Below are 23,766 nucleotides of genomic sequence, written 5' to 3'. Positions count from 1 at the left end.
ATTCACCTCATGCAGAACCTGGAGATGTTTCCCTTGGCAGAGGCTGCATGTCTTCTTTAAGTTGCACTGGGCCGCCTGGTGTGGCCGTGCACATCGCCAACACCTCCTGTTACTTTTTATCCATTCGGTCAGCTGATCCTTTGTTAGCCTGGATACCTCTGTGCACTGGCTAAGGTAGTGTTCCTCATTATTGCAGAATGGACAATATGGCTTGCTCTTGTTCCTTTTGAAGGAGCTGCTTGGAACTGGAGCCTCAGATTTCTTAGCAGTGTCCTTCACACCATGGAGGACAGTAGTAGGTTGCTTACCCTTCCTACCCTCATATCTGGCCACCGGCTTCTCCCGAGCTCCTCTCACAGCCAACTGTTCTTCAGAGTCCTGGCACCAAGACTCGTATTTTAACCAATCTGAAAGATTAGTTAAGGTGTGGGTTTGTGTGCCCTGATGGTACATGCAGCGGCGAAACTCTGCTCTCTGCTCAGGCGGCAGCTTGCTCAACAGACGAGCAACATGTGAGCCACATTGTAGTTCCACTTCACCCTCGTGGCCTAGTGTCTTCAGCATCCCCACCAGTGATTGTATCTGGAGTGCAAACTTCTCAAATGCGGCAAAGTCTCCCCGCTTTATGTCTGGTGAGTCCATCACAGCAGCAATACGCCTCAGCGCTATCTGATGTGGCCGGCCGAACTTGTCATTGAGGGCAACCATTGTGTCTGAGAAGGGTGTTGGGGAGTTAAGGTAAGCATCTGCTATTAACCTGGCTTCTTCTAGTTGCAGGTGATCGACCAACACTTGATATTTAAACAGCTCAGATGCATCATGTGGTAGGAGGTTCTCCAATGAGATCTTGAGCCGCGCGAACTCACTTGGGTCCCGACTTGAGAAGTTGCGGATTGTTGGGCGTGGCCCACGGTAACTTGGCTCTGGGATGCTGTAGTTACGATCCTGAGGTGAGCTAAAAGGCGGGGGCTGTGTCCATGCCATGCCTGGATGTCGCTGTTGGGGCGTTAGGTTGAAGCCAAGCTCACTCCGTTGACCACCATAAGCAGTAGGGTACTTGGGCTCAGCTGAAGGTAATCTGTGTGGCTGCGGCAGAAACTGAACGGGCTTGAACCAGGGAGGTGGATGACGGGCAGTGTCCTCCCATGGCCTGGCGGAAGGAAGGGCCTCACGTGCTGAGTGAGTAACTTGTGGCTGGCCCACAAACATGTTAGGAGCTGTGGCTGGTGGTGCTTCTTCCTTAATTCTTGGAACCTCATCTATGCTACTGATAAGCGAGTGTGCTATAGGTGGGTCACTAGGGAGAGGCTCGTCCAATTCTGGGTCTGGCCATGGTGGTGGTGCAGGCCAATCATCCTCTTCCTCAGCTTTAGGTTCGCGTTCAACAGGTGGCCGTGGCGACGTCACCGTTAACTCTGGCTTTCTGGTATGAATAGAGGTTGGACTCTGCATGTTGCGAACAGCATCTACTAACTGTTTCATGTCTGCTCGCAATGCTCTAAGCTCGACTAAGTCTGATGCCATGTCCCGCTGTGTCTGCTGCAGAAGGTGTCTTTCATGACGAATGTCATCTAACTCAACTCGGCTCTCCTCCTGTGGATGTATGGGGTGCAGCACTGAAGGCAGGGGAATAGAGTAATCTCGTAGTTGTTCCCTAAACTCTCTCTCTGGAAACCGCTGGGGGCTAGCTGATTCTTCTGGCTGGGCTGTTGGTTCTCCGCCCTATAGCCCAGGTCCATCTCCTGAAGAATAGCATCCCGCCTCTGCAGGCGAAGGGAAGAGTCATAAGGGGAGGTGAGGGGTGTCATCCTGGCATTTCCCTCCTGGTGAGTACTCTCTAATTCCTCTCGGTACCTCTCACCGATGTAGCCCCTATAATCAACCTCATAATCTGCATAGCGCACAGGTGGGCGAATGTGCCGTTTGGGACGTGCACCACAAACATCATACTCTGGATGTAATTCCATCTCTGACGTAAACCCAGTAATCCGGCTCGAAGGACCATCAATGAAGTGAAGATAATGGGTAGACGCTCAGTCTAGGTGCTAATTCTGGGTTTATCACCAGGTTCACTCAGGTGTGTCGGCCAGAACACCACTTAAGGCCAAATATTCCAGAGTATGAAATGAAGAGCGGAGAGATAATTCTTATTATTCTGTTTATTCCTCCTCTTTCTTGTAGGAGTGAGTTTAAAGGTGAGTGTAATTTCGAGTGTGGTTTCTATAAAGAGAGAACAAATACAAATGAATAAAGGAAACATATGCATACACTCATTCCTCCTTAAGCACTAATACACATTACAAACATAAAATAAACAGTAGTCAGAATATGACTATATCTCTTAAACCCTAAAATGTAAGCAGAGAGAAAGGATTCAAACACTTCTCAGATTTTCTACCATACATTAAGTTATCAATAACGTAGATAGAACTTACTGTCATCTATATACTTTAAAGCATCAATAGCGGTCCAGATAATGATATTTAACACCACTTCATATTTTACTCAGCCACAGAGTACTTAACATTCATAACAACAAGTATTGAATAAAGTATAAACATGTCTGAACACGATGTGACCCATTTAACCCGACGTGCTGAGTCAGGTGGACCGAAGCTAGAAAGTAACGTATGAACGTGGATATAATTAACACAACGGTCGTGTAACGACCCTTAAACTCCTAACTCTCATCCATATCGAATATCAGAAATAACAGCTGTCAAAGAAATACAATATCACGAGTAATGCAGCAGATTTACTTACTTTTCTCATTCACGCACACGCTGAGGAAAGTGTCACTCACAATTATAATTTTACCGACCGATGATCTCTATCATGCTGAATACTAACTGCGTGACAACCGACTGACCATCTCTATCGTACTGCATACTACTGTGCGACGTCAGATATAATATACAAACCAGCGCGCGCCTTTGCTACCCTATTACAAGCACTGAATAAACGGGAGTAAAAGTGAAACATAAAGCACGTTATGGTCAACTGTACTAAATAATAGCAACACTAACATAACTTTGGGGCCTTTTTTACAGTATAAGCTTTGTAATCAACATACTGTATAACATATAAATATATAGATGTGCTGCAGTGAAACAGACGTGTGTGTTACAGATATTATCCTCAACTAACAACTAAAATCACTAAATAAACATTTTTAAAATATTTAAAAAACATTATATTTCAGCTAGTTGCCAAAGCAACATATCTCATTTTCATTTGAAAAGTGTTAAAAGTATTAAAACTAAAACTAATAAATAAAAACAACAATTTCTATTCACATATTTTTTATTAAAAGAAAAAAAAGCTAATAAAATGATAATGGAAAAATGCACAACAAAATTACTAACACAGAACATATAAAAATAATAATTTACAAAATATTAACAAAAACCATCAATGATAATAAAATAACTGGAAGACAGTTCTGATTTAGTGTGATCAGTCACATGACATTTAATAAACTGAAAAATAATAAAATTGTTTTTTTTCTACCACTAGAGGGCACAATTTCACTGATTCAGTACGAACAAAAAACTAGTGATGCTTTGCAAAGTCTGATTCATTTCCGTGAACCGGATCTTTTCGGACTGTTCGGCTCAATGAACCGGTTCAAAATGCGGTTTTACACGTTCCTGATGTCATCATGCAATGATGTCTCTGCATTTCCTTTCAAACAACCCAGTGTGATGTTATATCAAGGAAACATTCACATAAAGAAATCTGTGTATAGAAACATTAAATAAAGTTATTGTAAGCATTTTGATGATTATTGGCCTTCATTCACTTTAGTTAATGTTTGTGTTCACAGTTGAATTTCTATATTCCTTGGATAAGTTTCCTAAAAGTTGTGCAAATACAGCACAAACATGGATTTGTTCTTAATATATGAAGTATACTCTATAATGAGTGTTGTGGCAAAAATCAACTCCGACTCTACTGCATAAGAGACAAACACGTCCAATTGTCTTTAAAGCTTTTATTTCTTGCCAGAAAGGTCAGACAGGTCATACAGAAACACAAGTAGCTGCAGAGTGTAAGACTAAGAACGAAAGCTTCCCCTCACGTTTATATCTCTAACCTCCAAGGCCGAAGCCTCTGTCCTTTTACCATATTTGGAACATCCCTTAGTGGCTGTAACTTTCCACACATTGTTAGCACAGACATGTTTTTAACATACATCTTGCATTTCCCCATACCATATCTTGCTCTTTCTATTTCCAACATCTATGTTAACACTATGTTAAACATTACCACTTAAGCCAACATCATATCATGTTCCATAAGCATCATATTTCACAAGAATACAGGTAAAATGCATATGAAAATTTAAAATTTCCACAACAATTCCCTCTTCTTATCATTCATTGATAACTAATGATTACTTCTACTTCATTTCACATCACAGTGAGGTGAAGAAAGTTAGAAAATGCTTAAGGCTTTTTCTGTGGGGATAGACCCTGTGTTTTAGCAAGCTTAATAGGATAATAGGATAATAAAGAATGGGCTTTACCATGACGTCAAATACCTCTGTCACATTTTACTATCACATTCTTTGAGGATTAACCACTAATCATCCATATTCATCTTAAAGTATCTTATGCGGTAAATTTAAGTTCTTACGTCACATTTATGCTCCTCGTTTCTGATCTTCATACAAACAACAAATTCAGATACATCACCCAGTCATAGAAATCCTTCATTTTACAGACATATAACATGCAAATTTAGGTTCTATAACATCTTATCACAACAGATCCATTTTGTAGCCCACGATGTGTCATTGTCCAGCCTCAGTGGTGACTTCAACCATGGGAATGCCTTTTCCCGGCACAACAACAACACAATCCTTCCTTACGGATGAACCTGAAAACAAACACATGGTGTAATGATTCTGTGACTCTCACAGTTTCAGCAGTGACAGATAATGTCAGATTAAATTACAGTTTAATTCATTAACATTAGCTAATTCATTAACTAACATTAAATAACAATGAGCAATACACTTTATACAGTATTTATTCATCTTTGTTACTGAAAATACAACCGTTCATTGTTAGTTCTTGTTAAATGCTATTATCAGATACAACTTTATATTTCAATAATGCATTAGTAAATGTTGAAATTTAGATTTAAGGAAAGCTTTAGAATAGGGCTGTCAAACGATTAATCGCGATTAATCATATACAAAATAAAAGTTTGAGTTTGCATAATATATGTGGGTGTATTGTGTGTAATTATTATGTCTATATAAATACACACAAATTAATGTATATATTTAAGAGAAATGTTATTTATGTACAAAATATTTTTATTTATATATAATATAAATTATATAAAAATATAAATAAATACATATACTTGTAAATATTTCTCAAATATATACATGGATGTGTTTGTATTTATATATACATAATAATTACACACAGTACACCCACATATATTAGGCAAACTCAAACTTTTATTTTGTATGCAATTAATCGTGATTAATCGTTTGACAGCCCTACTTTAGAAGTATTGATCATCGTCAGTTCATGTTAACTCAACTAAAGTTTAGAAACAAACACAAAGATAAAGCAGAAATGAAGAGACAAGCGTCCGGCTCACCGCTCTCGACTCTGATGATCTCATCAACCGGCTCGATCAATCGCGGATTCTCTAAATATTCATCTGCAATAATAATAATAATAATAAAAATAAAACTAAACTTTAAAAAAGCAAATTGAGAAAATACTTTAGTTTTAGTTTTTATTAATTAAAGCATTTTTTGCAGCAGTTATCTGATGTGCGCGACTTGTTGTTTTTAATATTTATAAAGGATAAATTTGTTTAAGCAAATGTGATATTAATTTTATACAACAGTTCAATAAACAATAAGTAAATATTAGGTGACTGTTTTTGCTCTATTTCACCAATGAAAATAATTGCAAATAATCCACATTGTGTTTGTGAACGAATCTTTCTAGTGAATCACTGTTTCTCTGATACGGGCTCTGGTGATGTTCTCAACAATTTAAACAAGAAAAGAAGACAGGATTATACTTTTTCACCTCCAAAAAAAGAAAGCACTTTAAAACTTACTTCTTATCTCTATTAGCATCCTTTCCTGAAGGTTTTGTAAGGAAACACAGAGTGATGGAAAGCATTTTGTCAGATTTAATGCACCTCTTGTGTCATATACTATATTGCCAAAAGTTTTGGGACTCCTGGCTTTACGCGCACATGAACTTTAATGACGTCCCATTCTTAATCCGTAGGGTTTAATATGGAGTTGGCCACCCTTTGCAGCTATAACAGCCTCAACTCTTCTGGGAAGGCTTTCCACAAGGTTTAGGAGTGTGTTTGTGGGAATTTTTACATTTTGAATTTTATACACCTGTGGCCATGGAAGTGATTGAACACCTGAACTGAGTGTCCCAATACTTTTGTTATGTAAGAGTCGATTTGCATTTTGAACTCTGCATTGGAATGAAGGTGTAAATGCAACCTGGATATGAAATGCATATTTAGGTTTAAACAGAGCCTAGATGTACACAAATAACTGCACATAATACCCATAATGCTCACCGTGAACTAAACACTCTATGCTTTCAGCCATTTCACCGACGACTCCATCCAAACTAAAGGTCATTTTGCAGGTGTAGAATCCAGCGTCATCCAGATGTACTTTGCGTATGTTTAGTATATCCTTATCCGTGTTTAGAGCAAACTTCTCATCTTCCAGAAGAGGCTCACAGTTCTGGGAATGAGAGGACAGGACAGCAGACACAGACGAGACAGAAGCAGAGTTCACATTACTCCATCATTCAGAGGTTAAAGGAGAGACCCAAAATACAAATGATGAAATTTGTTGTCATTTTCTGAGCTAAAACAACGGCAAAAAAGACTTTGTTTTGTCACAAAGCGGTTGCGTAAGATTATAACAATCTAGTCGATGTTTGGATTTATTTCAGCTCGTCACTGAGAAGGTTTGATGGCAGATTCAGTCTGAAGGAACACAGACTGATGAATGACACTTTCATTTGAGCAGAACATCTCAGAGGAGATCGATGAACTCCAGCTTTCATGTTTTTCCAGCGTGGGTTGCCAGATTGCAAAGATTATGTAATACACTGGGTAGAAAATGTTTCCTTTTAACAGAAAACTTTGTTCATGGAAAAACAGTCAAGTTTTCATTAGCAAATAAACACTATTAAGCTTTTATTCACTGCGCTGAAAGCGTAAATGTTTTATGGGTTCATGCATGATAATTCTGCCGGGAACTGAACCCATGATCTGGTGTTTTGACCTGTTTTCCTTCGGTCTGATCAGCTCAGTTTTTGTGGTCTCTTGTGTTTGTTGTGTTGGTGCATGTGGTTTTGTTTTGACAGGTGATCTGCTTCACGTTATCAATCATTATCATTCACTGCTCTCGCCTGTCATTGGCTAGCCTTCCTCATTAGTTCATTGTGCCAGACTGTTTCAGCCGTAATCTCTCGTCTTGAGTTAAATGTTTGTGTGTCTGTGTTGTTTTCTCGTCTCTCTCTCCGTGACCTCAGCTCCTGCCCAGACTTACTGATTTAATTATTTTCTGTCGACTGCTTTCGCCCATTACTGTGCAAATGATCTATAAATACATGGAGGTTTTGTTGTGTCCGCAGCTGAATCTCGTCCTGAATTACAGTAGGATTGACCGGAACAGAACGATCCTAGAATTTCTCTTACAGAACAAGGATTCATCTGTTCCTTAAACATCTGCCATTTCACTGAAGAACCAGCGTTCCTGCATTTATGAATTTGTATAAAATTTCCATCCATTCAGATCACAGTTTTAATATAAAATACTTAATATTTGGTAACTAATAAAACTTATGATGATGCATATTTGTCAAACATAAATGAAACTGAATAAATTAAAAAATCAAGGCATAGTGTATTATTAAATACTTACATCTATTGAGTTATTTAAATAATCATATTTTCAAAAGCATTTGTTCAAGAACCAGCACTGTGAAAAGTGAATCTATTCAGTTAAATAGTATGAACGGTTAAATATGGAAACATTATGTATGATTTTCACAAATTCTGACATACATTAATCAGTTTATCTGTTAAAACTGTGTAATCCAAATTAATGGAACTTTTATATACAGTTCAAATGGATACATTTATTTATTTTAAGTTTTTTTTTTTTAACTAATCATAAAAAGTCATGGGAATGTTTATAATGAATCTGAATTTTGTTCAACAGAAAACAACAACATGAGAGGCGAGTAAAGGATGGCAGAAGTTTCATTCTTGAGTATGGAGATGAAGGATGTGTTTTCTACCTTGTACCACTGGATGGAGGGATGATCCACGCTCTTGAGATATCTCCTCAGAGGGCAGGAGAGGACGCCGTTCACGTGAGCGCTGATCTGCTGGATTACCTTCTGCGGTCGCTCACAGCGTCCTGACGTCATCTCGCTCACCACCAGCACTGCCGTCTGTCTGAAGCACCGGCTCCGAGTCCTGACGAGAAACCACACCATGAGCGCTTTAAATCAACATACAAAACTAGCGCACATTATCCTTGTATTCTTCATTACCCTTATATGTATACTGTGACTGAAAGGCTTATTAATACTTCTGTGTTTTCTTCTGGCTGGGGTTCCTAAATCCACACTTAAACTTCAACGTGTGCACTTCCTCCTCATATCAGAGATGCACAGAATTTAAATATTTTTACATTTAAATTTTAGGGTAGCTTTTTCCTGATTGTCTTGATTTTTATTTGTATAACTTGTATTGCTTTGTGTGTGCTGTATTCTTTTTTGCTTGTTTTATGTAAAGCGCCTTGAGAAGCTACTTTATTAAAAACTGAATTATTATTATTAATCTGGAGCTGGAGTTCACTGTGTAGCTGGCAGTGTAACTAATGCTGCCCTCTGCTGGCAGTTCAAGCTCTACTTCATGATTTCTCAATCTTTTATTTGGCTAGTCGTTCCTCATAGTCCGTCGGTAACAGAAAAAGAAGCAAACTCATTGCATTTGCTTTCAGAGAGCAGTTCACTGGAAATCTGTTAAAAAAGCAGCTGAAAGTGAGAGGGCGTTTTTTTCTCTCTTTTTTTGCTGAAACAAGTGTGAACACTTTTGAGTCATTGTGTGTAAACGTTGACGGCGGTGTTTGTAGTGACACTTTTATGTACTGTTTTACCACATTACACACGGGAACAGTCAAGCACATCTTCACCCTTTATTCTCCATTAAACTAATGAGTTGATCATGTTTCTGTCGCTCACGGCGTGTTTAAAGGTCAGGATCTTCAACATCTGTTCAGCACTGAACTGAAGCTCTTCTCACCGTCCTGGAAACTCCTCACATCCCGATCTTTCCATCCATTAATTTCTTCAGTCAACAGAGCGCTGAAGCTCGACTGAACCTCACCAAAACATTGAGCTCACGCCGGAAAATCTCAATGTCTTGGCGTTGAAAACAGGCTTCTGGTGATTCAAGGAAAGCGACAGCTCATATTTCTTCAGTGGCGCGGGAGGCCCTTCACCCCGACCTTAACAGATTCACCACATCCTCTGCTCAGGCTTTTCTAAAAACATTTCACTTCCAGCTGATTGTTACAATAAACCTCATCCATTTCAACACAGTTACAGTAACTCCAGAGTATACAGAGAGCACAGTGAGTCTCGTTCACTAACCGTGCGTCTGTGTACACAAATCATGATCCATCAACAACTCTTGCACTAAAATGTATTCTAAATTTACAAAAAATACTATAATAATATAATGTCATTTAAATGAATAATTATTATATATATATATATATCAAGTTTCAGACCTTTCCAATGATGTGTGTTTTAAAACAGAGCAGTAAATGTTGTAATATGAAACACGACACCGTCCACTAGAGGGAGAAGCTGCTAAAAAGACTGACAGCACTGTTTCCATGGTGACACAATGTCCAGTTCAAAACAGTTTTCACAAGAGGAAGTTTCAGTGATTCTATGATACATTTGAATGAATCAGTTAAATTAATGACTCATCCAATCAGAAAGTGACTTTAGTTTCATATTTAAAGTACTTTTGAAAAAAAAAAAGTTTCATATTTCAATATCTAAAATATTATTTTTAAATAATTAACTGTAGAAGAAATTTCGTTGCGATTTTCATGTCAAGAGCTGAGTTACAAGTTACACAAGAGTTGCATACATATAATATATATATATATATATATATATATATATATATATATATATATATATATATATATATATATATAAAAAAAACAGAAAAATACAGCAGTTTTAATTACACAAGATGTTTTACATTTACATACTTTTGCTGGTAAAAGAGAGCTCACTAAATGAAAATGTCCAATAATATATATTTAATAAAAAAAACGGCAGAAACGACACCCGGTGAACTCATCAAACCTCCTTTTAAAAGGGAATAAAGCTCTGCTGGGGATTTTAGGATGGATTTTGTGTAATTTATCCCTACTATGAAGAAAACGCTCAATGCCAGTGAACCGGTTTGGTGCATTATGGATAAACATAAAGAATTGGGTTCATACCGGACCACACATGTGTACTTTCCCTGCTGCTCCATGCTGATGTTGGGGAACCACAGCGACTGCTCTCTGACCACGACGCTCGGCTGACCCTCCGTGACCTCGGAGCCATTCCTCCCCTCCAGCCATGTGACGTTGTACGGCGTTTCTGCGGGAACGAAGAGATACTGGATCTGCAACGGACACTCCAATAGCGGCGATTCCCCCGGAACTGCGAACATCCGTTCAAACGCCTGTCCGAAGTCCCTGCAGGAGTCTGTGGAGAGACACGATGATGACCGGAAGTGACCAAGACAGAACGTACAGAATAATAACCTGTGAAGAGACGAGCACTGTACACTGTGTGCAAACACATGTCCACCTCGAAATTAATGTTTTGCCACAATTTTATTATTTTTAAATATGTTAGCAAATATGTTTCTGTTTTTACAAACCATTTGCTGCAGGGTTTTGCCGCATTCATCTTCAGAACACAAATTAAGATATTTTTGATGAAATCCGAGAGGTTTATGACTCCATAGACAGCAATATAATCAACACTTTCAAGGTCCAGAAAGGAACTAAATGTCACGGTTCATGAATCCGCTGTCTCATTCTGGTGTCTGTGTGATGGTGTGGGTGTGTCACCTGATTGTTTTGTGTGGGCGTCTGTGAACAATTACCATCTGCCTATATAACGCCTTGTCTTTCGTCTCTTGTTTGTCAGATCGTTGTACGGTGTCCGCGTGTTGTTTCCTGTGTTGCTTGTTGTGTGTTTCCCTGGACTGGACTTTGATTCATTGCTTCCTGGTTTTCGTGTTCTCGTTGGATTACTCTCTGGACTTCACGCACGGATTACTTCACGGACACAGCTCTTCGGTCATCACTCTTCACGTTCTTCACCGCCCATCGACGTCCCTGTGTTACCACTCTCCTGCTGACTGTTATATGTTCTTTGTGTATGTTGAATCTGACTACCTTCGGTGTGAAGCTCTATTAAAGAGATTTAACTTGCATCTGCATCCTTCCTTCATTCCGTGACAGAACGATCTGACCAATATGGATGCAGCGAGTTCAGCAGCTTTAACGGAGTTCATCAACCACAGCATCTCCCGCATGGACCAGCAGCAGGAGAGCATCACTTCCACCGGACGCGCTGTCCAAGCGCTGGTAACACAGGTGTCCGAGCTCTCCCGGGAGCTTCTACAACTTCGCGCTCCCACTGCGCCACCCACACCGCCTGTTCCCCCCGCGTCGCTGGAGCGACGCGATCTACCGGAGCCCCGCCTGCCTGTGCCCCAGAGTTACGCCGGTGAGCCAGAGTTTTGCAGAGCTTTTCTGAATAAGTGTTCCCTGCATTTTTCTCTGCAGCATCGTACATTCGAGCATGAGGAATCCAAGGTGGCGTTCGTCCTCACATTGTTGACTGGGAAGGCGGCTTTATGGGGAACGGCGGTGTGGGAGAATAAAGATCCATGTTGTTCCTCGTTCCAGGCACTCTCCGCCGAGATGAAGAGGGTGTTCGACCGTGCGGTGGCAGGAAAGGAGGCCGCTCGCCAGCTTACCGAACTCAAGCAGGGCAGCCGCACGGTCGCGGATTATGCCATCCAGTTCCGCACCCTCGCGGCAGAGTGCCGTTGGAACGAGGAGGCGCAGTGGGATGTGTTCCTGCATGGGCTGGCCGGCCGTATTCACCGCGAGATTTACACCCTGGACCTTCCTCAGACTTTCAACGGGCTGGTTGATCTCGCTTTACGGGTGGATTCCCGTCTCCAGAAACTGGAGTTTTTGGAGGTCCCCAGCACCAGACTACAGGGAGCGGAGGGCCGGACGGCCAGCGCTGCTAATACGGTCGGTCCCGCCACAGATCCTGAGCCCATGCAGGTAGGGAGAGCTCGGCTTTCCCGGGAGGAGAGAGAAAGGCGGAGATCCCTGGGCTTATGCCTATACTGTGGAGCCTCGGGACATCTTCTCAGGTCTTGTCCAGTAAAAAGACCAAGCCCGATAGTAAACTTGAGGCTACTATCGGGCGGGATCTCCGCTGAGAAGTCCTCACCATCACCTCTTCTCCCGGTAAGACTGAGATGGGCGTCTCACAACATCACCTGCAATGCACTCGTTGACTCCGGGGCTGAGGGGAACTTTATGGACACCAGCTACGCACTACAGCACGGACTACCCATCTCTTCACTTACTCACCTGGTTACAGTCAACGCACTCAACGGTCAACGTCTTCCTAACATCTCTCAGATCACGGATTACGTCACCCTCACCACCTCCGGTAACCACAACGAGAGGATTCAGTTTATGCTTTTGGACTCACCGCAAGCACCCGTAGTTCTCGGACACCCCTGGCTCACCAAGCACAATCCTCGGATCGACTGGCAACTCAACACCATCACCGAGTGGTGCACTTTGTGTCACAGGTCTTGTCTTAAGTCTGCTTGTCCCACTGTGTCTGTCTCTGTGTTACAGGAAAAGGCTGCGGATTTGTCTAACGTGCCCGCGGAGTATCTGGACCTGAAGGAAGTGTTCAGTAAGTCCCGTGCTGCTTCTCTCCCTCCGCATCGTCCCTATGACTGTGCCATAGACTTAGTTCCGGGTAAGTCTCCGCCTAAGGGCAAATTATACTCTCTGTCTGTTCCCGAGAGGGAGGCCATGGAGAAATACATTTCTGATTCTCTGGCAGCTAAGTTCATCCGCCCTTCCTCTTCTCCAGCGGGGGCGGGGTTCTTTTTTGTGGGGAAGAAGGACGGATCTCTGCGACCTTGTATTGATTACCGAGGGTTGAACAACATCACGGTAAAGAATACTTACCCTTTGCCGTTGATGTCTTCAGCCTTTGAGAGGTTGCAGGGAGCGTCCGTTTTCACTAAATTGGACTTGAGGAACGCTTATCATTTGGTCCGCATTAGGAAGGGGGATGAATGGAAGACCGCTTTTAACACCCCTAGAGGGCACTTTGAATACTTGGTTATGCCCTTCGGGCTGTCCAACTCGCCCGCGGTCTTCCAGGCACTCGTCAATGACGTGTTGAGAGACATGGTTGATCAGTTCATTTATGTCTACCTGGATGACATATTGATATTTTCGTCGTCTCTCCAGGAACATGTTCAACACGTCAGACGAGTGCTCCAGCGTCTGCTAGAGAATGGGCTTTTTGTCAAGGCGGAGAAATGCGAATTTCATGCACAGTCTGTTTCCTTTCTAGGGTACATCGTCTCGTCCGAGGGAATTCGCATGGATCCTGACAAGGTTAAGGCTGTGGTGGATTGGCCAAGCCCAGATTCCCGTAAGGCCCTACAGCGGTTTCTGGGGTTTGCCAATTTTTACCGGCGTTTTATTCGCAATTTCAGCCAGCTAGCCGCGCCTCTGACCGCCTTGACCTCACCACGAACGACCTTCAGGTGGTCAGATGCAGCTCAGGTTGCATTTGCCAAACTGAAGAGCCGCTTTGTTTCGGCTCCCATTCTTATCGCCCCTGATCCTTCGCGTCAGTTCGTGGTGGAGGTCGACGCGTCAGAGGTGGGGGTAGGAGCAGTTCTTTCCCAGCGGGCGCCCTCGGACGATAAGATGCATCCCTGCACGTATTTTTCTCATCGTTTGTCTCCCGCTGAATGCAATTATGACATTGGTAACAGAGAGTTGTTGCCAGTCAAATTAGCGTTGGAAGAGTGGCGTCATTGGTTGGAGGGATCGGGGGGTACCCTTCATCGTTTGGACTGATCACAAGAACCTAGAATATATTCGATCGGCTAAAAGACTCAACTCCAGGCAGGCTTGGTGGGCACTTTTTTTCGGACGTTTTGACTTTGCTCTATCGTACCGCCCGGGCTCCAAAAACATCAAGCCCGATTCTTTATCTCGTATTTTTGATCCATCCGAGCACCCGTCTACTCCCGAGTGTATTCTTCCTGAGACATTAGTAGTCTCCACTCTTACATGGGAGGTCGAATCGAAGGTCCTGGCGGCCTTAGAAGGGGTAATGCCTCCGCCCGGGTGCCCACCGAACCGTTTGTTTGTGCCGGAGGAGTTAAGGTCCTGCGTCATCAAGTGGGGGCATTGTTCCAACGTGGCTTGTCATCCAGGGGTTAATCGAACCAGATTTTTGGTTAAGCAACGATTCTGGTGGCCTGCTATGGCTCGGGACATCCGCAGTTTTGTTTTGGCTTGCTCGGTTTGTGCCACTGGTAAGACGTCCAACCGCCCTCCAGATGGGTTACTCCAACCGCTGTCTGTCCCTTTGAGACCCTGGTCCCACATCGCTCTAGATTTTGTCACCGCCCTCCCACCCTCCCAGGGGTACATGGTCGTTTTGACCGTAGTGGACCGGTTCTCGAAGGCGACTCATTTCATTCCCTTGACCAAATTGCCCTCTGCCAAGGAGACAGCGGTTACTGTCGTAGACCACATCTTTCGGTTACATGGCCTCCCGGTAGATGTGGTGTCCGACAGGGGTCCCCAGTTTGTGTCCAAATTTTGGCAGGAGTTTTGTAGACTGCTGGGCGCGACGGCTAGTCTTTCCTCTGGGTTCCATCCCCAGACCAATGGACAGACCGAGAGAGCCAACCAAGATTTAGAGCGTATGTTGCGATGTTTGGCGTCCAAGAATCCTTCCTCCTGGAGCCAACAACTCTCTATGATTGAGTACGCTCACAATTCGTTACCAGTGTCTTCTACGGGCCTCTCTCCGTTCGAATGCAGTTTAGGTTACCAGCCACCTGTGTTTCCCAGTCTGGAATCCGAAGTCGCGGTCAAAGCCTCCCGTATACGTCGTGGGTCAAAAAGTGTAGCTTTCTACCAAGAACATTCCGCTCCGTTCCGTTGCCAATAAGTTAGCTCCCAAATTCATTGGCCCGTTTCCTGTCACTAAGATTATTAGCCCAGTGGCAGTCCGACTCAAATTGCCTCCGGCGTACAGGAGGATTCATCCCGCCTTCCATGTTTCCAAAATTAAGCCTGTTTTTCACTCGCATCTTAATCCGCCTACTCCGGTTCCCCCCCCGCCGCGGCTCGTAGACGGGGAACCAACCTATTCGGTTAATCGCATTCTGGACTCGAGGCGGAGGGGACGCGGATTCCAGTACTTGGTGGACTGGGAAGGTTACGGTCCGGAGGAGAGAAGTTGGGTTCCTGCTAGAGACATTCTGGATCACTCCCTTATCGATGATTACAATCGGCAGGTAAGGAGTTCTGGGAACGCCGTGAGGCGTTCCTAGGAGAGGGGGTACTGTCACGGTTCATGAATCCGCTGTCTCATTCTGGTGTCTGTGTGATGGTGTGGGTGTGTCACCTGATTGTTTTGTGTGGGCGTCTGTGAGCAATTACCATCTGCCTATATAACGCCTTGTCTTTCGTCTTTTGTTTGTCAGATCGTTGTACGGTGTCCGCGTGTTGTTTCCTGTGTTGCTTGTTGTGTGTTTCCCTGGACTGGACTTTGATTCATTGCTTCCTGGTTTTCGTGTTCTCGTTGGATTACTCTCTGGACTTCACGCACGGATTACTTCACGGACACAGCTCTTCGGTCATCACTCTTCACGTTCTTCACCGCCCATCGACGTCCCTGTGTTACCACTCTCCTGCTGACTGTTATATGTTCTTTGTGTATGTTGAATCTGACTACCTTCGGTGTGAAGCTCTATTAAAGAGATTTAACTTGCATCTGCATCCTTCCTTCATTCCGTGACACTAAAGACATTGTTAAAACAGTCATGTGACTGCAGTGGATCAACCTTAATGTTATGAAGAGACGAGAATACTTTTTGTGGGCAAAAACAAAACAAAAATAACCACTTTGTTCAACCATCTCTTGTCTTCTGTGTCAATCTCATATAAAAGGTGCCCTTTCTGGACTTTGAATGTGGTAATTTCGTTGCTTTCTATGGGATAAAAAACCTCTCAGATTTCATCAAAAATATCTTAATTTGTGTTCTGAAGATGAATGAAGGTCTTACGGGTGTGGAACGACATGAGGGAGAGTAATTAATGACAGACGCTTCATTTTTGGGTGAACTAACCCTTTAATGAAAGCCTATTACTGGTGTTATTTATTGCTATAACTTTTTTGGCTAAGAAATATTTAGCATTTTTATTTTATTTTATATTATTAGGATGTGTTTAAGATAAGTTTGTACAATATATGCCTTCATATTTCATGCATATTTTCTGGAAAAATATTTAACAAGTAAGTAATTTGTTTTACATGTTGATCACTTCAGATGTAGTGCTCTTGGAATAGGACTTTTGGTCACACTTTAGTTTAGGGTCCAATTCTCACTATTAATTAACTACTAATTATGACTTTTGCATCAATAAACCCCTAATTACTGCTTATTAATAGTTAGTAAGGTGGTTGTTAAGTTTAGGTATTGATTGCAGAATAAGGCATTAATATGTGCTTTATAAGTACTTATAATCAGCCAATATTCTAGTAATATACATGATAATAAACAACTAGTTAATAGTGAGAATCGAACCCTAAACTAAAGTGTTACTGAACTTTGTTTTAACCAAATGGTTAATAAAGATAATGTTACCTGGATCATATTGTAGTCACATTTTTAAGTTGACTAGTAAAACATAAAAAAAAATGAAATTGGTCAATCGTTCTGAAAAAAATTGAGATTTTATTTTTTGCCCTATCGCCCAGCCCTGATATTATCTAATTCAAAATATTAACAAAAACTATACCAGCATATCAATGATACTAAAACTGACGTCAAGTACGCAAGTGTAAAATAATGCAGAAAAAATTCAAACTGTTTCAAAACGCAGAAAAAATGCTTGTTTTTCTACAACTGTGTGTTCCTAAATGAATTTCAGCAGAAACATTCAGTTCAGAAACATTCGTGGTAAATTTCATCATTCAGCCGCGAGGGAAATATTTTCTAGAAATGAAACTCCAGTCCAGTCTAGATATTTATGTTGCTTGTTCAGAAATGTAATATAAAGATTTGTGCCTTTGGGAGGATCAATATTCCTTGTGTAGAGAATGTAAAGCCTCAGTACAGCACCATGAACCGTACGAATAATAACTCACAAAAAAGCTGTTCTGTACAGAGTTTATGAGCTACAGTAAATCAAACGTCTTTCTATTTCATTTTCAAGCATCAGTGTATCATTCAGACAGTAAAGATAATGAGGGAAACTGATTCTCACCTGAATGGTCCTCGTTAGATATTACGGCCTGAAGAAAAGCCAGCAGAAGAACGAGGGACAACCGACCCATTTCTGAGACAGAGAGAGTCGAGAATTAATAACCAGAGAATAAATGTGTGACATTCAGAAATGAACTAAACTACTGAATGTGAACTGAAATAAGTAAATAATATCCAGGCCCTGTTGAGCTTTTATGGTGCTGTTAGTCATGTTTAGTCATGATCTTTGAGCCTCATGTTTACTGGAACACTGGAATCAAAGGTCAACCCTGATCCGGCCCAGGAAAAAAACACTGACATGATATTTTCTCACTATATTTATCAAATGTACTGTATTTTCTCGACACTAATACATGTCAAACAGAATTGTGTATTGAATCTTGCACTGTCAGATCAGGAAAGCAGCATATAAAGGTTCAAAAGAACAGCTGAAATGAACAGAGGGTCCGCACACCTTCATGCTCAGGCCCTGACTACAAAACACACATTTTTGAAAATAAGATTGCAAAATCTTGAATTTCTGCTCTCGCTTCCCTCTTCTCCGTCCAGATCCACGGGAACTGCTGACTAAAGCTGAAGCGATCCAGCGTTCGACTGGTTAAAACTGAGCTGTCAGTCTTACACAAGAGTTTTTCTTCTTTAAAGAGCAGACGTTCAGAGGAACTTCATGTGCTGGCTCAGCCTAAAAACTGGGGATTTGAGGAATGAAAGTAAGAGAAAAAGGGAACGCTCCACAATTAAACAGGATCTAAGAGTAGGTGCCCTAAATTAACCCTGATCTAAACTAACCAGCCAAACCTTCTTCATCCAGATCTCTCCTGCATCATAAATATTTACTTCACTTCATTTAGTCAACTGTTTTTAATGAGCGATGACGTCAACCGAGTCCACTGCACAGTGTTTACATCATCCATAATCAATCACAGCTGTTTCGTCCCTTTTTCTAATCAATAAACACTTTTCTTAATATGTTCTTGAGGGTGATGACAAGAGGTCAATTTTACATTTTAGTTAAGATGACCAGGGGTCTAAAACTTATGATGTTATCATCCTACACAGCAAAATCTCCAGAGTTAAATCAGCTCTGCTCAGAGTACATATGGTCCTTCTCTACATAGAGTTAAAATAACACTGAAGCAGAGTTAAAGGTAATGAGATAATTAAGCAATTAATTAAGTGATGATTGTACATTAGTGATGAACGCCTGCTGTTAACAAGCAGAATCACTGAAGAAAAGAGAAACACAAGAACTACAAGTGACTTCAGTCACAGACTTATTAATTGCTTAATTATCTCATTAACTTTAACTCTGCTTCAGTGTTACTTCAACACTATTATAGAGGGACTCTGAGCAGAGCTGATTTAACTCTGGGGATTTTGCTGTGTACACTGTAAAATATATTTTTATGATTTAATTCATGATATGAGGAATATTTTTGAGGAATATTTGTAACATTTTTTTCTTTTGTCAAATCAATTAATTAATGTGGTTCAGATAACATAATATTTTGAGTTTCTGTTGATTAAACCAATCGCCTTCATTGTATTAACTCATTTTTAATTTTGAAATTTTTAAATTCAATGAACTCAAAATTTTAAGGCAACCAGGTAACTTACTTTTTTAAGTTAAACCAACAGTGTAAAAGTGTGAGTACGCACAAAAACAGATTCCCTCAGTCAGCAGAAGATGAGCGTATCTGCGTCTCCAGCCGTCTCCTCCGGAAATAACCGATTATAACGCCTAGCTTAAACCCTATCCTCATCTGCATATCATTTCCATATGCATATCCACATGATACCATGTTTAAAGGTCCCGTTCTTCATGATCCCATGTTTCAAACTTTAGTTAGTGTGTAATGTTGTTGTTAGAGTATAAATAAAATCTGTAAATTTTAAAAGCTCAAAGTTCAATGCCAAGCAAGATATTTTATTTAACAGAAGGCGCCTACATCGAACGGCCAGTTTGGACTACATCCCTCTACTTCCTTCTTTAATGACGTCACTAAAACAGTTTTTTGACTAACCTCCGCCCACAGGAATACACAAAAAAGGGGGCGTGGTCTTGTTGCGCTCCCACGGAGAAGAGCAAGAGTTGCGTTTGTAGAGTGTGTTTGTCGCCATGTCGTGGAAACTCTGTTATTTTCGTCCCGCAGTCCAATCACCTTTGTTTGGCCTTCCCAGGGACGATGTACTCAGAGATTTATGTTTAACTCGGTTCCCGAAAATTATAATTGTGGTATCCTTACTGCAATAGTTAATGTTGGACTGCAGTGCACATAATGGCCACAAGAGGGGACTATGTTTATGTATATGGCTGTTTTCCGTATGAGGTACTCTTCTGAGTGAGTGCTAACGTTGTACATTTTCTGTCGCTGCTTGTGGAGATTAAAGAGTTCAGTCTCTCGGGAATTATTGCCTTTTGTGTTCATTCGGCACAACACCACAATAATCCACATGTAAAACTATGTGCAGCACACGTTATGGTAAGAGGCGTGACCTTTCCGGGCAAGGAGGGCTAAGCTGCTGTCGAATCACAACACAGGAACCGCTGGCACAATCAGAACTCGTTACGTATTTCTGAAGGAGGGACTTCATAGAACAAGGAAGTCATCAGCCCGTTTTTATGACAGTGGAAACAGCGGTATACAGATAAGTAAATTATATGAAAAATACTGTGGTTTTTTTACACGCGAAACATGAACACATGTTATATTGCACACTATAAACACAATCAAAGCTTCAAAAAAACACGAAAAACGGGACCTTTAAAAGAACAAGACATTAGGAAAATATACGGAATTTAAATGTCTGTGCCGTCAGAACACATTACTAAAAATCATTCGGTACCCTCGTCTTGTTTTAGGATAAATATATCAAAATATCCGTAAAAGCAAAACTGTAGTAAATAATTCTCAGAGAACGTTTTCAGAGAAGAGTTATTCTCATTCTTCTCCACTGGCTAAATGGTATTTTTCACTGTTTTAAACAACTAATATGTATGCAATTTAGGATGTTTATACAGAATATTTTATTGGAAACAGATCTTATTTATTTCAGTGTAAATACAATTATCTGACGAAACATTTTAAAAATAAAATGTGCAAATCATACGGTTTCCTTCAAATACAATGATATTCAAAATCAGGGCATCCACTACAAATATTGTTAAATTCATTTCATTTTTTTTTTTTTAACTTCTGGATAATGAGTTCATGTAATTTGAGTGCTTAACTCCATGAATTAGAGAGAAATATTCAATCTAAAGTTTAAAAACACTGTTTATTTCATTACTTCACTCCAGTATTATGAATCCAGATATGTGACCCTGGACCACAAAACCAGTCACAAGGGTCAAAAGATTTATACATCATCTGAAAGCTGAATAAATAATCTTTCCATTGATGTGTGATTGTAATGATAGAGTAATATTTGTTCGAAATTTGAAAATCTGCAAAATAATCGAAATATTGAGAAAATCACCTTTAAAGTTGATCAAATTAAGTCCTTAGACATGCATATCCAATCACAAAATTACATTTTTATATATGGTAGGAATTTAACTAAATATCTTCATGGAACATGATCTTTACTCAGTGTATTGTTGGCTATTGCTACAAATGTACCCATGTGACTTATGACTGGATTTGTGCTCCAAAATGTGCGTGGAAAAGTGTTTACAGACGCCTGCAGGTCAATAACACCCTGTGACTGCTGAAGGTGTGTTGCATAATTTGGGGATGATTCACATAAATATTTGTTATCCGGTTTGACATTTTCTGCTGAGAACTGGAAGAAGTAAATAAGAGCAGCTCTAATGACTGCTGATGGATGAGCAGAATCAACCCGATTGTCAAGTACTGCAAACTGCAGTTTGGGCAGCGCTGGTTTAAAGAAACAACAACGAAGCGCTGTCATGTATGAGCATGAGTGAACTGGGAAACTCTTTCCAACATTATTATAGAAGTTCAACAGCTTCCTGACAGGGTGAAGCTCAAGTCAACAGCATTTCCATCTCAGAGAAACCCGCTGGAGCTCGTCTGATTCAGTCACACACACGTGAGGACATGCTGTACTACGCAAACACTTCATTGCACCATCTTCATGTTACTCAAGGGCTTTCTATAAAATGGCCTTTTCCATCTTGTTTTGGTGTTTTCAAAGCAATTGCCGCAAGATTTGAAACTTTCTGTCACATAAACTGTGTTTAAGATTGCTTAATAAATACAAATAACACACTTGTATTTAGGATTTTAAAATGCTATTATATCAAAGCCATTTAAAGCCAGAAGATAAATGAACAAAAAGATATGTGCATAAAGTGATTTGATTGTGTTAGTGTGTTTGCTGTTCATTCTGACGGACCGTGAGTCTGCTAACAGTTGAATGAAGTGTAATGAGGATGTGTAAGAGGTGTATAAGAACTCTGATGACCTCAAAACCACACAGAACGAGTTCATCTTTCCATAAATCCTGCGCTGAGTCAGTTTAATAACTAGAGCCAATCTAATAAACACTGTCAAAGCCACGAATCTACAGTAACTGTCCATCTTAAAGATATGATCATCTCAAGGTTTGGAACGACAGTGTTTAATGTATTTTTTCATGCAAGAAAACATGAAACATGTTCCTAAAGCATCCCATGATGCACCTCATGAAGATGATGATGAAGGAGCAGAGCTTGAATATAGACAGCTTTTATTTGTTTAAACTGGAATTTTTCCTTTCTTTTTTTCCCTCACTACACAATTCCCATAACTGCATATATGACACATTTGTTTTGGCTTCACTGTTATTCTAAAATGTTGGGAAAGGTCGTAATAAGAATGAATAAGCCAGTCCAGATTTTTCCAGATCTAAAAACAAACAGGAATCCGCTGAACAGTCATCAGGTTCAATGGTAAGGATTTGTCCTGACCGCATGTTTACAGAGGAATCTGGGAAATCTTCTCAGCAGAACAGAAGTTCGGGCATGGATAAGTGAATCAGATGGATCCAGTCACAGACCGGGATTATAGAGTAAAGTCGAGTCTTACCTACAGTCCTTCCCGAGGCATCATGATTCCCTTCAGTGAGTCTCTCTGTCTGCTCCTGTCATGTTCATTTCTCTCACTTAAAGAGTGTCTTCAGCAGACCCTGTACCTCAGAACCGTCGAGCCACTTCTCCATATTCACAGGAAAGGCTCGTTTTGCAATATCCTTCGAGCGTTTGGGAAGCTTCCTCTCCAAACGCCTCCGAATTGCGCAATGAATGAACGAGGCGGAGAATTGATTTGAATTGATTTGATGCTGCTTTCACTGAAACTGAATCATTCTGTCACTTTGACTAAAACTGATTCTTCTTTTTAACAACATAATGTTTCAAGGGTTGAGGTACTGGAGTTACCTTTGACCTCACAATGCGATTCAATCCCGGTCAAATCACCTCACAGAAATCACGTGTGCAGTTACTGCCTCCGTCCTGCAGGGGCAGCAGACGCGCTGTCGGGTCAATGAAGGGAAGCAGAGCTGGTGAACAACAACTGAAGGCATTTGCCAAACCAATCAAACATTGTACAGAGTAAAATACAATGAACAATAGTGCAAACAAATGAACATTTTACATTTCTGCTAAATGCATAAAATACTGGGTTAAAAACAACACAAGTTGGGCTGAAAAAGGACAAACACAGCGATTGGGTTAAATGTTTTATTTAATTCAACTATTGTTTAAAAATCACTATATGTCTGGATTAAAATGAACCCAAAATATGTTGGAAATTAAAAATCAGACACATAATTACTAGAGGAAACAATAATAATCAAAAGGTGAACATTTATTAATAACTATTTAATAAATGTTAATTGATTAATTATTTTTTAATTAAATGTATCAATAAATGTTTGTTTCAAACATATTTTGGATTCATATTAATCCAGAAATACAGTAATTTTTAAACAATAGTTGAGTTGAAGGAAATTACCCAGCAGGTTGATTAAAACAACCCAATCGCTGAGTTTGTCCATTTTCAACCCAAGTTATGTTGTTTTACCCAATATTTTTAGATTGTAGCTACATGTAAAATTGTCACTTAT

General features: G+C 40.6%; 1 protein-coding gene across 2 annotated transcripts; it reads right to left on the bottom strand.

Annotated features, from left to right (window-relative positions):
* Positions 1 to 3,979: 3,979 nt before the first annotated feature.
* On the bottom strand, positions 3,980 to 23,150 carry LOC137036479 (interleukin-1 receptor type 2-like). Of its 2 annotated transcripts, none has more exons than XM_067410682.1 (7): positions 23,078 to 23,150; positions 17,696 to 17,767; positions 10,562 to 10,814; positions 8,325 to 8,505; positions 6,583 to 6,754; positions 5,623 to 5,685; positions 3,980 to 4,881 (listed from the first exon to the last, which is right to left on the bottom strand). In XM_067410682.1, exons 2-7 carry the CDS (start codon positions 17,763 to 17,765, stop codon positions 4,796 to 4,798), a joined length of 825 nt encoding a protein of 274 aa, XP_067266783.1. In that variant the 5' UTR covers positions 17,766 to 17,767; positions 23,078 to 23,150; the 3' UTR covers positions 3,980 to 4,795. The 2 variants fall into 2 exon arrangements, with proteins under 2 accessions (XP_067266783.1, XP_067266782.1); XM_067410681.1 differs by lacking the exon at positions 23,078 to 23,150 and adding an exon at positions 22,728 to 22,893.
* Between the last annotated feature and the right edge of the window lie 616 nt (positions 23,151 to 23,766).

The sequence above is a fragment of the Chanodichthys erythropterus genome, chromosome 14 (assembly GCF_024489055.1).
Source record: "Chanodichthys erythropterus isolate Z2021 chromosome 14, ASM2448905v1, whole genome shotgun sequence".
Classification (NCBI taxonomy): Eukaryota; Metazoa; Chordata; class Actinopteri; order Cypriniformes; family Xenocyprididae; genus Chanodichthys; species Chanodichthys erythropterus.
The sequence above is the reverse complement of the archived record's forward strand: the minus strand, read 5'-3'. Positions and strand labels throughout refer to the sequence as shown.